Genomic DNA, 17,571 nt, shown 5'->3' on the forward strand with positions numbered 1-17,571 from the left:
GACCTGCCAACACCTTTTCCACACTGTGACACTGAGAGATCTCTGTCTTTTGGTGCTACACCTCTGAAGATGCCAGCCACAGCTGCTGGCGAAACGTCAGGAACTACAATGCCAAGACCACGGCAATACAGCCCGGAAAACCCACAACAACCATCAGTTTACAACATTTTCTACTTCTTCATTTTATTCTCACAACATCCCTGCGAGATAGGCTACTACTGGGGTACAATCTTCTCCTTGTTGGGTGGATTATTTTTGGCTGATGAAGTGGGCAGGCTGCTTAGAAGTGTGTGGTCTTAAGAGGGAAATTATCTTTGTCTGGGGAATAATAAGGGGGAGTGTGTCCTCCTTTATTCTTCTTGAACTCTTTTGCTATTAGTTTTGCTTGTTAGCTTTCTCAGGTAACGTTTTTGGAGAGGTGGGATAAAAATATTCTAAAATAAATAAAGGCAAGCATATATATCAGATTGAGGGTCCTAAGGCTCAGCAAGGTATCAAGGATACTAATCCCCCTTATGTGCCACTTGCTTTCATACAGAGCAGCAGTGTGGCAAAAAGTCAAAGGGCAACTATATGCGGGTTGTTTCTCTCAAGGGATAGAGCCAAGGTAGTACCCTAGTGCTACATCCAATGAACATATATGCTTTATGTAACAGACACATAGGATGGGGCTATAATATATTTTGAGAAAAGAAATTAGGAGAGGGGAGGATTATTATGATACATTTTGCCCTAAAATGCTTAGTTGGTTTGCCTTTTCATCACTGCAAATCCAGCAAACAAGAAATTTGAGTGCTGACACACTGGAAACTTGTCTTGTTTGGACCTATACACAGCTTTGAGTGGCTAAATGTTGCAGCTAAAAATTAAGTCATTAAGAATATTTCTAGGCCACCTCTTCAGAGTCCTGCTTGAGGTGGCTTACAATTGAAAACCACAATATTAAAACACAAGCCACTAGACACAAGCAGCATAAAAACTATGCATAAAACAGAAGCAGACCATTAAAAAGGTATCAGGTGAGCCTCAAGGGGGAAGGTGTTCCAAAGAGGAGGTGCCACCACAGAAAATGCCCTGTCTCTAGTTGCTATCCTCCTCACCTCTGAAGGAGGGGGCACAGGAAACAGGGCTTGAGATGCAGAACTTAAACTGGAAGCACAGTTTCAAAATATCCTACTTATAATGCCCCCCCCCGCCATTACATCCATGCAGAAAAGACTGTATATTAACAGGGGCATCCACAGTGACCATCCACATTCTCCAGTCATAATTTTCCTCTCTCAAAAAGGGAGAGTAATCCCATGACCAGGACCTGCTGGAACTGGGCAGTGATGTTGATGGCCTGGATTATGCACTGTTTTTCTCATCTAGCTCCAAGGTCAGAGAGCTACTTCATGCAATGGTTTTTAAAGGTAATTACTGGGAATAGATTGTTTTGGTGCCATACCAGCCACTTTCTAAAAACTAGGCAACTCTCTTTGTACTCAACTTACAGCAAACATTTCCAGCGTTCTTTGCCTAACAGATGAGACGCTATGAAAAAAGGATCAATGTGTTTCCAGAATTACAGGGCAGGCTGCCTGACAGCCACACCCTCAGTAACTGCTTATGGAATGTTTTATGTGAGCTGGAAATATTTTGTCAGCCTGGCTGTGAAGAGCGCCTGGACTGATATATGTCCCTATTTGCTTCAGTCAGGTTTTATAACAATGATTTATAGCATTTTCAAAACTTGAACCTATACTGGTAAAAAATATTTACATCCTTATTTCTCTGCAGTATAGAAAAAGTACCATAACATTTTTTTTTAAACTTATGGTGACCTCAGTCCTGGACACTACTGTGCTGTTTAAATGCCATCGAGTTTGTTGGGATTTAAGCAGCCCAATTGTATTTAGGAATTGTCTTGTAAAGATCTTTCCAAAGAGTCTTATAGAGACTGCTGATCAGGGTGCAATTATTCATGCCATCAGCAAATTTTCGTGGACCAACTCTGGAGAAGTTTCTTTGGGAAAACTTATGTATGAATATTTGAAAAGCTGCTTTATAACTGGCTGTCGGGGAGAACCTGAAGTGATTGTTCTAACCTTTTCCTCACAGTTAGTTACCAGTGTATTAGGCCATTAAAAACATCTGGGACTGGAAGGGGCAGGCATGCAGAACATGCTCCCCTTCTCCTCCTGCAGAGGGTAGACAGAGTTGTCCTGGGACTATCTGCAGTCCACACATGGAGCAGAGGGGAGAGGGCAGCTCTTACTGGAGAGGGGGTCACCTTCTGAGGACAGTTCTCAGGTACCAAAGGGAGGCGGAGTGTGGTAAATAGGCCAGCTGCCTAGTGACCTCATTACTGGTGGAAACAAGAACTTCATTGACAGCTCCCCTCCCCCCTCAGCTGTTGAGACAAGGCCTGACAAGCTGATCATCGTCTTCTCCTGACTGGGCTCCTTTCAGCCCCAGCACCCCAGATAAAGGCACAGAAAGGCCCTGTGTATGCAAAATCAACCCATGTCATGTTGGCCACTATGCAGGAATATACTTGACACACTCATGACCTTCTGACAGGGTGGGGAAGGGAGACTCTCCTGTATTTGAATAGACACAGAATCCATCAAGTAAATAAATATAAAGCACACAAAAATCTGTCAAATAAATAAACAAATATTGGTGACAAGTGTGTGTGTGCACGTGTGGAGGCTATTATTTATTTTATTTCTTACATTTATATTCTGCCTTTCTTCTACCATGGAACCACAGGAGGATTCTCATGGAGACACTGTTAACCTGCAGTCCTGCCTGACTTGCACAAGGTAGCTCCATCATGGGTCCTTCCATGACACCCTGGGCCCAGGGGGCGCCTGCTTCTTGCGGAGTCTTCATATCCTGATTTCCATCGGCAGGAGCACAGCTATGACTTTACTCCTTGCTTCACTTATGCTTCTTTGCTGAGCCTCTTTGCCTTGAACACACGAATCTACCTTATACTAAGTGAGATCCCTAGTCTATCAAGGTCATATAGTCTACAGTGACTGGTAGTAACTCCCAAGGATCCCAAGCTGATGTCTTTCATATCACCTACAATCACATCCTTTTAAATGGAGATGCTGGAGATTAAACTTGGGACTTCTTGAATGCAAAAAATAAAATAAAATTGCTTTGCTTCTGAGCCTCATCCCTTCCTCTGACAAAAAGAAATTATAGACATCCAGTAGTTTATAACCATGGTGGTGGTCTCAGGGTAAGAGAGGAGCTAAAGCGAGAACCCTCTGCTCTCTTAAAACACTTCTGTTATTAAATCAGCATTTCCCCACTGAAGACCTTTTGCTTAAGAGAATGCCTTCTACACATAAAAGAACACTACAATATTTTGATTCTGCTCACACAACTGATTCACAGTCTGCCTTGTCCAAACAACTCTCCTTTGAACACGTTCCTTGCCTTGCACCCTATAAATATCCCGTTCACATTCCTCTGTGCTCTGTTACTCATTAGCATTCATTCTCAAGTTCTCTGAGCAGTCAAGTGTTTATTTCATTTATTGCAAAGACCAATTTCAAACCCTACATTTTAGTCCTTTGATCTTAGTCAGGGGAAACTCCCCCAAGGATTATAATGCCTTAACATCTTAATTGGAAAGTACAATTTCTTGGGGAAAAATGTATTTCTTGTAAGATCTTGGTTCTAATAGCCTAACAATGATCTTTTTAATAAGAGACCACACCTCTGTTCACAAATCTCTGATAGGCCTCTTCTCAGGAAGAGATATCACCGTGGAGTTAGCTGTGTTAGTCTGTAGTAGCAAAATAGAAAAGAGTCCAGTAGCACCTTTAAGACTAACCAACTTTTACTGTAGCATAAGCTTTCAAGAACGCATCTGATGAAGAGAAATGTGGTACAGTAAAAGACGGTTAGTCTTAGAGGTGCTACTGGACTCTTTCCTAGATATCACCGTAACATTTACAGATCATAAAGACACACATTAATTCTCACATTGCCTTTTATTTAAAGCAACAAATGAAGTCATGACCTTCAGTTTGCAAGACCGGAGCAAGGCCATCAATGATAGGATATTCTGGAAGTTGTTAATTCATAGGGTCATCGTAAGTCAGAAGCAACTTGACAGCATATAACACACAACACATTTTGGATAAACAGTAACAGTTTGCATACGATCATGGTAACTTATAACATATTTGCAGTCACTTTACACCTAAGCTCTCTGTCTATTTTTATTTAATTTTTGAAGGCAGTCACAAATCTAAGAAAGGTTACATAAAATTCCACATAAATGCAATTTATATTAGCACACTGAGTCATCCCTCACATGCTGCCAATGGGATTCATCACTGGGAAATGAAAAAAGGATTTGAAAGAAATAAGCAATCAAAAGAACAAAAAACTTTATTCAGCTTACAACCCACACCTTTTCTTTTAAAGTAGAGTCTTCAATAATGATTTTGCCTAAAATTTTTAGAGACATGGGACTTCTTAAAATTCCTAGGTTTGACATATCATGTTTTATTATATTGACTTCTTTGTTATGCAATATGAAGTGTCAGACCCATTCTTCAAAAACAAGCCTTTAATTTTTTATATCAAAACCAAGCTCCTGAGCACCCCAATTATTTGTACAGAGTGCACTACAAAAGCATGAATTACACCAGGCAGGAGTCCCCATCTCGAGAAACTTTTGTTTCCCAGTTTCTAACCCTTATGGGTTGCAGATATAACATTTGAAACACAGAGGTAAACTCTCAGAAGATGGGATGGAGTGAGCAGAATTCTCTGAAGACAGGCTTCAGTGCTCCACATACCTCCTTTTATCTCTCCATGGCAAGCAAGATAAATTAAGCAAATAAGCATAACTCTGCACATTTTCTGAAGGTTGGAGAGCGTTTCTTGCCAATGAATCTTGATTTCATTTTCAAATGCAGACACAGCTTCAAGTAAAACCCTCTAAAGCAATGGGTTCTTATTTTCAAGTGGAAGTATTAGTAGGCTCCACATGGGTCTATGAGAGCCCTTCACTAATCTTGCCCACTCCTTCATGATCCAGAGGAGTTAGCCGTGTTAGTCTGTAGCAGCAAAATCAAAAAGAGTCCAGTAGCACCTTTAAGACTAACCAACTTTACTGTAGCATAAGCTTTCGAGAATCACAGTTCTCTTCGTCAGATGAGAACTGACGAACAGGTTAGTCTTAAAGGTGCTACTGGACTCTTTTCGATTTTACTTCTTCATGAGGAAGCCTAATACTAAATAAGGCAGTAGAGCCAATCCCTGTTCTCAGCTTTTATTATTCACACAAACACATTAAGGCAGTAGTAAGGAAACAGATCGACAAAGTCAAAATGATACCAAGGGATAACCTGCTACAAGACAAGCCCAAACAAAACAACAATAGAACACCACTGGTGGTTACATACAGCTCTCAGCTCAAATCAGTTCAATACCTCATCAATGACTTACAACATATGCTGGGCAATGATATTCTTCTTTCCAAAGCATTGGGAGGCAAACCATTTTTTGCCCACAGACAGCCCCCTAACCTTAAACAACTTTTCATCCATAATAATAAACTTCCCAACACTGACATGAACCCTGGGACCACAGCCTGCAAGCCAACTCTGTCCGTATATTTATTCCAACAGCACAATCACTGGATCTAACAACACAATGATACTATCTCAGGCTCATTCACTTGTTCATCTTCCAATGTTATATATGCTATCAAGTGTCAGCAATACTCTTCAACTCTCTACACTGGACAAACAGGTCAGTCCCTATGCAAAAGAATAAATTGATATAAATCTGATATTAGAAATCACAATACTCAAAAACCAGTGGGAGAACATTTTAATCTTCCAAGACATTCCATTGCTGAGTTAAACAAAGCAATCAAACAAAGACACTTCAAGGGGAGATGCTGAAATGGAGTTCATTCACAAATTCAGAACAATGGAACCCCCACCCCACCCCAGGGCTGAATAGACATAGGATTCTTATCTCACTACAGATGCTTATTTCTGTTTTAAACAAGCTGCATTGTGCCAGTGTAGCTTTACATTCTGACATCTTCCATTGCTACACCCCTCCCATGTATTCAAGCTGCATCCTGATGCCCTCCCTTGTAACACTCCACCTACCTTTTGGCTGGGATATAAAAGCTCAGGGATCTCCATTCCTACTCAGCATTGTACTATTAAAAACCTTGATCAAGTGTCTTAAGAAGGGAGCTCTGATTCTCAAAAATTTACACTCTGAAAATCCTGTTGGTCACTATGGTGCCACTGGACTCAAATCCTGCTGTTCTACTACAGACCAATATGACTAACCAGCTAAAACTATGATTGCATTCAGTTACCGTATACTGACACAGACCATTGGTTCATCGAGGTCAATACTGTCTACTTAGACTGAACCATTGGCCCATGTATGTAGAAAATGCCTGAACACAAAGATACTGTGGCTTCAAATGCAACCACAAAGATCCGTTTCCAAAGAACAAGATACTTAAAGTGCATTTCTTTCAGTGTCTCACTGTGATTTCTATAGCCTCTCCTCAGAACTATTATAATTAAAAAAGCAGGCATTCCTGATTAGTTCTCCCAGATTTGAAAAACTCTCACAGAAGTCTTTTGAATAGTACAATGCTGTGTAAATCCATTCTAAGTACATGGACTTCAATGGGCTTAGAAGGGTGTAGCCCTGCCTAACATGGTACTGCATGGTACTCTTTGAAATAAGCCATGGGGGGGGGGGGAGTTCAACCCCCACTGAGCAGATCAGCTGCTTGGCGGGGTTTGGGGCCGGCCCTTTAAGCTCCACCTGGGTTACAGGGAAAACTCCTTGCAACCCAGGTGAAGCATGGAAGGGCCCTTTCCAGCTGGTTGTAGGAAGGGGGGGGGGAGTTTGAAGGGAAGAATGCTCCCCGGCAGGCTGCACTCAGCCGTTTGTCAGGGAAACCCCTGCCAAGCAACTGAGTCGGGGATTTAAATGTCCTTCTTCGTGCCGCAGTGAATCTTTGCAAATCGGGTTCGATTCGGGTATTTTCCCCGAATCGGAATCCTGAAGTGCACACCCTTAGTGAGGAGTACTGCCTCATCATGTACTTATGAAGCAGATCTTGATATGCTGCTGAGATAATGGAAGATACTACAAGGAAGGTTAAAAACATGGCTTCATTAAGGAAGGAGTGATGGTTTGGTGGCTGAGGGCATGGAGATCCTGGGTTCAAGTCTCAGATCATAAAGTGCTGAGAAAAACCTTTCTCTGCTCGAGACCTTAAGAACAGCCCCAGCAGACCAGGCTGAAGGTTCATCTGGTCCAGCTTCTGGTTTTCCTCAGAGGTCAACCAGATGCCTCCTGGAAATCCACAAACAGGCATGAAGACAACGATCTTATTCTGCTGCTGCTTGTGAGGGGAAAGTTGCTGCCAACTACAGACAACACTGAGTTAGATGGGCCAGACTGAATCAGTATGTCAGCTTCATATAGGGACCTTTTGACAAGGTATTTTGCTTGTAAGTTTGAGTGTTTTTGTTTTTGCAATTCTTAATGCTCTTGATCTGAAAAACAAACTAGAAAAACATTCAGAATTCTAAGAGCAGATGTTGTTCATTTTAAATGAAACTCTTTCTAAAGTACTCCTTTACATAAATATGGATTCACTGAAATAAAGGCTTCTTGTTAACTGAGCATCAATGATTTCCTACTTTAAGTTGGGTGGGGAGGGTTTGAGGGTTTTCTTTGCACAGAAAAATTTCTTGGCAGAGTAAGAAGAAAGATTTGTAAACTCAGTTCCCCAGAAGCAGTACTTCAAAAATTGACCAGCTTCCAAAAGATCAGATCTTTAAACTGCAGTTACGCACGTAATTTTTTTCTTCATGCGTTGCTTGAGTGATCTCTTATTTGCAAAGCTACCGTATAGACAAGGGGAGTACACAATATTTTCATAATCAAATGGAATTCTTCAGAGCCCAAAGAACTGGCAGTACAGCTTATGAAATTAAAACCGCTCAGGGATTCAGTGGCTTCTTTCACAGGTTGACCATCAACATGGAAAACACAATTACAGACATCAACAATTACCATAAAAATTATATATGGTCCTGAGTCTATTAGTGCAGTCCTATGGTGAGTTACTCCAGTCGAAGTCCATTGAAGTAAATCGACTTAAACGAAAGTAACTTTCCATAGGATTGCACTGTATATTTATTAATATCCCAGGAATACTCTGTAAGTTTCCTGTCCCAAGATTCCAAGAATCAACAAAATCAAAGTGGCAGGCAGAAATAAACAACCGTTCATATTGCTACAGAAAACTTCTTTCTACTATAGTTTTATGTTAAGTAAATAATGAATACTGTTCCTGTGTATTCAGTTGCCTTAACTAAAAAATGAAAAGTTTTCTGTTAAAATGAGTAATTGCTACATCATACATAAATAAAACTGAGCAGACTTATGCTGGGGTTGGGGGGTGGGGTATTCCTTCATCTGTCCTCTTGATTTGTTTTTGTCTCTGGTGATATATATTTCACCTGTCCTTGATGATGAACTTGCTAGTAACAGGGCACGTGTCAAATCCATCCACAGAACAAGAACTGTGTTTTTGCTTCTTGTTATCTCCATACTGCAGATAGGTCAATGAGGAACTGAAACAATACCTTGCCCAAGGCCACTTAGTAAGTTCATGGAAATGGTGAGATTTAAACCAACAACTTCCACCTTGCAGTGCAATTCTAATAAGTAAATCCTATTGATTCCTTCATGATCGAGTGGAACAGCTGGCATCAGAAATAACAGTGACCTCATTCAATATATATTTCTGGACCTATAAAGATAGAGGCTACTGAGAAAGGGCTACGTTGAAGGGCACCCATGATTGCTGGCACAAGTGTGCACACCTGATGAGTGGCTAGTAGTTTTTATTGTAGGCACACAGGCTAAGACATCAGTGGCCTGTGCTGAGTGCATGTGTACAGAGAATGCATGTGTACAGGCAGGTATTTAACTTACCCAGTTACAAGATGGCACCTTCAGAAGGCTTTGGTCATATAAGCAAAGCTGTCGTGGCTGAGCGTAGTGGGATAGGGGGTCCTGAAGATCTGAAGGCACAACGCCATGAAGGGCTTTGAATGTGATAACCGGTATCTTGAACTGAACCCAGTAACTGATAGGTAACCAATGGAGTGACTGCAGAAGGGATGTATCACTCTGCCCAGATTCTGATAGTAACTAAGCTGCAGCATTCTATACGAACTGGAGTTTCCAAGTTGACTGCAAGGGCAGACCCATGTAGACTGTATTACTATAGTCTAGCCTTGAGGTCACTATGGCATGGATCTCCGTGGACAGATTGGGTGACTCAAGGTAGGGAGCCATCTTCCAGGCTAAATGAAGATGGAAGAACACATTTTTTTCTAGCTGCATTAACTTGCATCTCCAGGAATAATGCTGGATCCAGAATAACCCCTTAACAGAAACAACAGGCATCAGCTGGATCTCATCAAATGAGATAAGTGCAGTGACCTCAGCCTTCCTAACCAGCATCACCTCCTTCTCATCAGGATTCAGTTTCAACTTGTTCACTCCTAACCATTTAACCACAGTAGCCAGGCACTCACTCAAGACTTCTACAGCATTATCAGGCAATTTGGATAAGGAAATAGAGCAGTGTGTTATTAGAATACTGATGACGACCAGCTCCAAAACCATGAATGATTTATCCTGAGGGCAGAGATTGAATAGCATGGAGAATAACAGAATTGGAGCGAGCCTTGTGGAACCCCACAGGACAAATCTTACACTGATGATAATTGGTCTCCAACAGCAATCCTCTGAGTCCAATCTGTAAGAAATTATTTAAACCAATTAATGTCACACCTCTTGATAGCTATGCCTATCTCCAGCTATATCAACAAGATGGCATAGTCCCCTGTATTAAAGGCTGATCAATCCAGTAAGAGCAACAAAGAGGCAAAGCCCTTGTCTACATTCAGCTGGAGATAATCAACTGAAACCACCAGTGCAAATTCCATCCCATAGTCTGTCCTGCAGCCAAGCTGAAAAGAGTCCAGAGCAGATGAGTCATCCAGACAGAATTTGCTCTGCAATCACTCTCTCAGTCACCTTGTCCAAGAAGAACATATTGCATATGGAGCATATTGCTCCAAGAAAAGCAATTATTGGCCACTTGATTTTTCTCTAGTGACAGTTGTTTAAGCAATTGTCAGCTCTGTTTAAATGCCCAACGGAGGGTGATCTGATTGTATGATTGATTTATGATGGACATCAAGGACTCATTAATGTGGTTCTTACTTGATTTCAGCAACCAGGATGGATCCAGAGCACAAGTGGTAACTTTCACAGATCTCAAGACTTTGTTAACATCCATCACAGTAATTTGATCAAAATGATTCATAAATGGACTAGATGATGCATTAGACATTTCTTCTGCTTGAACTATATTAAAACCAGCATCCAAACTAGAACATATTTAAGAGATTTTATCAGCAAAAAGCTTTGCAAAAGAGTCACAGCTAATCACCTATTTCTGAGAATTTAAACGCTGAGATTTAGGAGTCAGCAGGTGCCAAAATACCTTAAACGACTCACCTGGTCATGAACTAGCTGGTGTAATCACAGATCTTCCAACAATCTGTACAGCACACTCTATTGGATTCATTCTGAATTTTCTGTCAACGTCACTCAAGACGTGTTCCAGTACTCTTCAGAGCTCCATAGTAAACTACAGGACTAGGTTCTGTCTGAAGGATAGGAAAGATCTACTGGGGCAACCCTGTCGATCATTTCCAAGAGCTTCATGTTCCAGGCTTCCACTGCAGCCTCAACAGAATTATTGTTTTGGATCCTAAAATCCCTCAGAGCATTCTGGAATCCAGTAGGATCTGTAAGTCTCCATGGACAGACCATTTTAACTTGTCCCTTGCCCCTGAGGAGTGTTGGTGCCACATGAACCTTTGTCTTGAATAAGTAGTGGCCAGACTATAGTACAGACTGTACCTTAACCCCCAAACCAGACCTTTTCATAAAGGCTCAGTGTAAAGAGTTGTCATTTTCCATGTGCTAGGCCAGTCACAAACTGAGGGAAGCCAATGGCAGCCAAACAGGCTACAAAATCCTGAGACAGCCCAGGTAACGTGTCCTGGTACCCAAGAAAAATCAGTCTAAGTATATCCAGCATCAAGCCAAGACCACCTCCACCAATTCAGTCAGGGTACCTAGGGGGGAACTAGGTGGCTTATAAACAAGTAGAATGTCCAATCTATCCCTCCAACCCAACATTAAGAGCAGACAATCCATGCCAGAAGTAGCTTGCACTGGGAGTCTGCAAAAGGGGAGAGACTCACAGAGGTGACAGCCACTCCCCTGGCATCTAGTGCAGATTTAACAAAAAACCACATAACCAGATGGAGTTCACTGAGACAGATACATCTTATCATTTTCTTTCAAGTCTTGATCACACAAGCCAGATCAATTTTCTTTCCCTCAAACAACCCAGACAGGAGCACAGTTTTGTTTATAACCAGTCTAGCATAGCACAATATTAAAGACGTGGCAGAGAAAATAGTGGCATGGTCCCCAGTATCTCTTGCAATGGGGGTTAGATATATAGTGAGCACTCTTAGGTATCACTGGCCACCTTTGGAAACTCTCATCCCCATTTCTAACAGCTCCCATCTGCACCGAAACAATATGTTCATCAAACATACCCCATTGAAAAGCCACCAGGAAAACAACTAGGAAGCACCCAACACTCAGCATCCTACCAACCACAAAGAAGACATAAAGTGAGCCAGCAGCAAATTAGAGTGAGGAGCCAAAGCTCCTTGCCCACAAGGTATTGTCTTAAACCATTCACAGGCCAGTGCTGCTCCTAGGCTCTATGTATAAGAGGAGTCTCTCTTTTTCTCCCCCACCCCCCCACTGGTGGAGCTTCTTCCCAGCTGTAGCGTGAAGTGCCTGGGCTCCTGGTCACAATCACTAGCTAAGAGCCTCAGGCAGGAAAAGAAGACAGGAAAAGAAGTAATGTACCAATTCTGCAAGTACCATGCCTTCAGCAATTGGCTTCAGGCCAGTGTTGAGGATGCCTGGCTTTACCCCATTCTACAGCATTTCAGGAAACAGCAAACAGAGCAATACCACCAAAACAAGTTGTTTCTGATGAGGGTTAGGAAAAACACCCCTAAGCTTCTTTATGGCAAGTTGGTCTCCACAAGTTAGCCTACTCGCACAATCACAGTTTATTTGCACAGTTGATTTTTCACCTCTCCTTTTTATATTGTCTTAAAGAATAAATTATCTGTTTTGATCATCAGTCATTTCCTTCCACTTGCATACGTCTAGTAACCATTTGTATTTGACTACTAACTAAAACAACAAAACTGAGGCTGTTGTAGTTTGGTCACATCTTGAGAAGATAAGACTCATTGTAAAAGACAATAATGCTAGGAAGGATGGAAGGCAATAGGAAGAGAAGAAAGCTCAAAAGAAGGCAATAGGAAAAGAAGAAAGCTCAAAAGAAAATGGCTTGAAGGAAGGCACAGCCTCCAGTTTGCAAAATCTGAGCAAAGGCTGTTAATGATAGGACATTTTGGAGGCCTTTCATTCATAGGGTCACCATAAATTGGAAGCAACTCGGTGAACAAAAGAGGAGAGGAGTGACAAGGTTATGCTTGGTCAGACACTGTGACCAACCGAAACCCATGGTGCTGCCAGTGCCTCAGAGGCTCACTCTGGATCTAGCTGGAAGCTGCTCTTTTAAAAGACCCATAGAAAAGTGTGAACAATTACATTTTTTAAGTAACGAAGCTGCTGCTACTGAAATGAATACAATCCTGTGGCAAACGGTTAATATTTTATAAAAAACACACTGCTGCTTGACTTGTGATGGGCCATATGACCAACCATGACCGCTACAAAGAGAAAGAAAGACAACACAATATACTCTCTTTTTTGGTGAAGCAATAATCATAAATATGACCATAATCAAAATACCATTGTCTGATGATATACCAGTATTCAAGTACTGTGGAAGTCTTTTTTAAAGGTAACAAAATTATTTTGGGGTAGGAAAGAAAAGAAAGAAAATAACTTGACAATTTGGGGAGGGAAGTCACTTCAAGAGCGTTTGCATGAAGTCCCAGTTTAAAGTTTTTTTTGGGGGGGGCCAGATGCTGTAACTGTGGACCTGCAGGAAGGCCACGTTTCCATCTGGATATGAGCTGGCATCATCAGGCAGGGAGGCAGGGTAGGATTTCAGAAGGGGGAAATGGCTTCTTGTGATTTCTTTTAGTTATAGTCCTGATTTACGAAACAGCCAAACATCTCGGAAAAACAATCACTGTATCTTCCCTGCAGTTTGATGTGGCATTTCATCATTCATCTTCCAGGAAACCTCAAAGCCTTGCAATCAATACAGGGTGGATTCTTTATACACAAAAAGGAAAAAAAAACTTGCCACTAAAAGAGGGCAGATAGAGCACTAATATGTAAAAACAGAGTAGCAGTGAAGAGGATCTCTGGTGTGCCGTACAAAGGACTGACAGATTTCTCATTGCCATGAACCAAGGTAGCAATGGCATTGAGTACTGATGGCTTTAAAAGGGGATTAGACCTATTCATGGAGGAGAGGTCCAAAATGGCTACTAGCCATCGTTATTAAAGGGAACCTCCATATTCAGAAGTAGTGAACTGCTGAATATGGGTGCTAGGAGGCAACATTAAGGGAAAGCCTTGGCCTGTGTGTCCTGTCTGTTGGTCCTCCGGGGCAGCTTTTAGCTACTGCATGAAACTTTTAATATTCTTTTGGGTCACTGCCATAGTTCAGGGCAGGATTGCTCAGGACTGCACATAAAGATGATTCTGGCTCTGTGGATCATCTTCCACCATATGGTCAGTCTTCTTTGTCATCAGCAACCACAATCACTAAACAGCCTCGAAGGCAAGCGGTATACTACTTTCTATAATCCCCATTTAGTGTACCATAAGGCTTAATTATTCAGCTGTGCAGCTGAGCAGAAGCGTAACATTACACTACAGACTCTAATTTTATACAACTGATTAGATTTTATCTGGGTGCAATCTCTGACGGTAAAATAAAAGCCTGTTGCAGTTTTAAAGTAACACAGGGATTAAAGGCATCTCCTCTTTCTTATTCTGGACATCTGGAAATAGCTGAAGTTATTTGTTTGCTGAACCTTCAGCTTGATAGTTATAGATGATTCCTAAAGAAACACTTCCTGACTAGTATTTATTAAACAACGTTGATTGTAAAGAGAATTTAAAGCTTTCAAAGAGATGTTTAGTAATGCTTCAGGATTGGTCAGTGATTACTGAATGAGATTTCTTTGAGTGATTCAGAAGCACTTCACACTTCATGAGGAAGCCGAGTTCCACGCATGTCACCTACAGAAAACTTGTGAAGTGTGAAGTACAAACAGGCACCTCTAGATCCTTAGAGTAACTGTCAATTATGGGGAGAAATGACTAGCCACAGCTTCCTGATGTGTGTATTTGCCTACCATACTTCACTTCTTTACTATGTGAACCACCAGACTGCTACCCAGCTTGAGGAACATGCCAGTATTTGTCTAATGCAGAAATTTACAAACTGTGTGCCACAAGGAATGGATTATTTAAACAATTCAAGACTCTGGGGAACTCAAAGTACTCATCTTCAGAGAAGATGGCATAAATAAATAAATATTGCCCAATACATTCTGTAGCATAGTGGTTAAGTGGCTGGACTGTGAATCATCACTCTGCTGGTTCAACTCCCATTACTGCCCTGAACTCTGCAGGTGGCCTTGGATAAGCCACTTCTCTCAGCTCCAGCTGTATTGTGGGGATAATAATAACTCTGACTTTGTTCACCACTCTGTGAATCTGTCCAGAAGGGCAGTATATAAGCCCATGTTGTTATTGTTATTATCTTTGCAGTAGCCAGTACTCTGAGTTTGCCTTCCCGCTGCCTCAGGAAGTGGTGGTAAAGAGTGCCCCCAAGTCATAGCTGACTTATAGTGACCCCTGCTAAGGTTTTCATGGCAAGAGACTAACAGAGGTGGTTTGCCATTACCTGCCTCAGCAACCTTGGTCTCATCCAATTACTAACCCTTCTTAGCTTCTGAGATCTGACGAGATCAGGCTCACCTGGGCTATCCAGGTCAAGGCACCTCTGGAAGTATGCTCAGAATAATGGATTCTATCTGACCACCCTATCCAGCAAAGTTTGAAACCTTCTACTGGAGGAAGCAACACTGCTGTCGGGAAAAGACACCTGCGTCTTGAGGAAGTCTCCAACTTTCTTAAGCATGGTGGTAGAACATTGACTCAGGCAGAAATGAAAGGAGTAGGCTTTTTTTTTCTTTGAAGAGTATGCCACATAATAAAATGTCAAACTTATGATGTTAAAAAGCAAAGTGTGCCTTCAATATGAAATTAAGGGTGGGAGGAAGTATACTTCAGCTATAACCAAATGAAAAAGCCCTTTGTGTGATCTCCTAGACAAGAGTGGGTAGGTCCAAAGCCCCATGATAATATTGATGATAAGAGTTTGGAATTTGGGTAGATTATAACATCATGACTAGACTGACAGTTTGTAAAATGTGGCCCAGGTTCAGATCCCAATCACCAGTTATCCATCCTGTCCTAGACATCTGTTTGCAGAAAACTTTCAGGAATGGCTATCACCGAAGCTGCTTTGTTATTCAAATGAATGTGCAACACACTCTTTGAAGAATGCTGCTCTGAAATTAGTGGTTCAGATTTTTCAAAGGCTAATGCATCTTTAGCAAGAGAGAAAATTACAGCACAGTTTGATTTAGATGGAAAGTTCAACTACACACAGAAACAGTCACAAATACAGTTTGAGCTAAACTGTGATAAAAATCAGCCTGGAACATAAACTCTTTAAAATACCAAAATTAAAAAATACCCACATGCCCACGCCACAGACTGTCACATATCTGTTGCAAATAATGAGAAACATTGCCACAAATCTTAAGTTATACTGCAATGCTACTGTTAGCAGCTACCAACTGCTTAATAGTAACCATAGCTCTAGAGCATCCATCTTGCTACAAGAAACAGATGCTCCTTCATTTATCTAAAACTGGAACAGTGAACTGGCAATACAGTTTAAACAAATGACCGGTTTACATCTTGCCCTGTTCCCCACATCCCGCAAAAGCACGCTAACTTACCAGCTCTAAAAATCCTTTCACAACTTGTCTTTGTTTCAAGTTGGTCTCTCCATCCAGATTAGCAGTTTCTATGTGACAAAGACCATCGGGGTCACTTGAAGAAAGCAGCAATATATCAGCAGGTATGGTTTCATTACACCGTAGCTGAACAAAGTCTCCAACCTGGATTTCTTTCCAGAATCTGATGGTGTATTTCTTTTCATTCCTAAGAAAGAAATGACCACAGGAAACAGATTACAGCATTTTCCCAAGTATAGTGTAGTTAGCAAAGGCAATCTGTAGGGTTGCCTCTGTAGCCTTCGACAATAAATCTGTAGGGTGTTGTGTTGTGTGCCAAAGTCTTTGGCACCACCTGTTCCACAGTCCTTCCATGCTCAGGGAACACAGCTCTCCGTTACAACATTTGCAAAGTTCAGCTTCTGTGAGAACAGCTATTGTCCATTTGGCTTGGATTAAAACTTCCCCCACACACTACAGGTGGAGGAACTATTGGGGACAGAGTTAAATAACAACTGGAACACTGGGAAGAAATCTCAGAAGGAATGAAGCCTAAAGTGAAGAAAACTAACTAGCAGGGGAAGGCAGTTTAATTAGTGCACTGAGACATAAGAATCAGAGGCAAGGGCAGATAGAGAAGACAGAGGCTGGAAGAATAAAACTGGAATTGTGGGCTAGAGAACTAAATGGGAATACAGTTGCTGGGTAAGGCTGCTGGGCCTGCTCTGACTTAAGAGAAGAATGCCAGGCATCACTCCACACCACTGTGCCCTGGGAACCTTCAAGGGGCAAGGTAGTAGAATGAGGAGGGATACTGAACTATGACCACTGATGTGAGCTAATCTAGTCAGTTTTCGATTGCTAACTTATAGTTCTATTTTAGTAGTTTTTGCAGACACCTCACATTTTCTTACAACATGGCTGCCATACAGGAATTCAGTTGGGATCTCAAATGTTACAGGCACCAGGAACTCTGGAAAACACAGTTCCCTGGAAAATATATCTCCCAGGATTCTTTGTTTCTCAGACACTGGCAGTGTTCAAGGTGCTGGACAAGTGGGATAGTTTACTGGGAGGCCTCCAATAAAATCTTCCTTACCACCATTTCTGCTGCTGCCAGGTAAGCAGCTCCATGGTGGAGCTGAAGGGATCTGGGGAAATATTTGCACTTTTTATACTTGTAATAATGGCACATAGTCATTGGGAGCCAATGGGGTCTAAATTTTAGAACTTGGAAAAAATATTGTAACTGAGTTGACTTATATTAGGTGAATTGCCCTTCTGACTCAAGTTGCAACTGGGCTTACTTAGCAAACTGTACTATTTCAGTTTTTTAAAAAGGCTCAATTTGCTA

General features: G+C 41.6%; 1 protein-coding gene across 1 annotated transcript in view; it reads right to left on the reverse strand.

Annotated features, from left to right (window-relative positions):
* The window catches only part of ATP10A (ATPase phospholipid transporting 10A (putative)), a 140,139-nt gene that overhangs the window by 73,822 nt on the left and 48,746 nt on the right, over nt 1–17,571 (reverse strand). The window contains 1 exon segment of the mRNA XM_054973034.1: nt 16,221–16,425. Coding sequence (XP_054829009.1) covers nt 16,221–16,425 — 205 coding nt within the window.

The sequence above is a fragment of the Eublepharis macularius genome, chromosome 3 (genome assembly GCF_028583425.1).
Source record: "Eublepharis macularius isolate TG4126 chromosome 3, MPM_Emac_v1.0, whole genome shotgun sequence".
Lineage (NCBI taxonomy): Eukaryota > Metazoa > Chordata > Lepidosauria > Squamata > Eublepharidae > Eublepharis > Eublepharis macularius.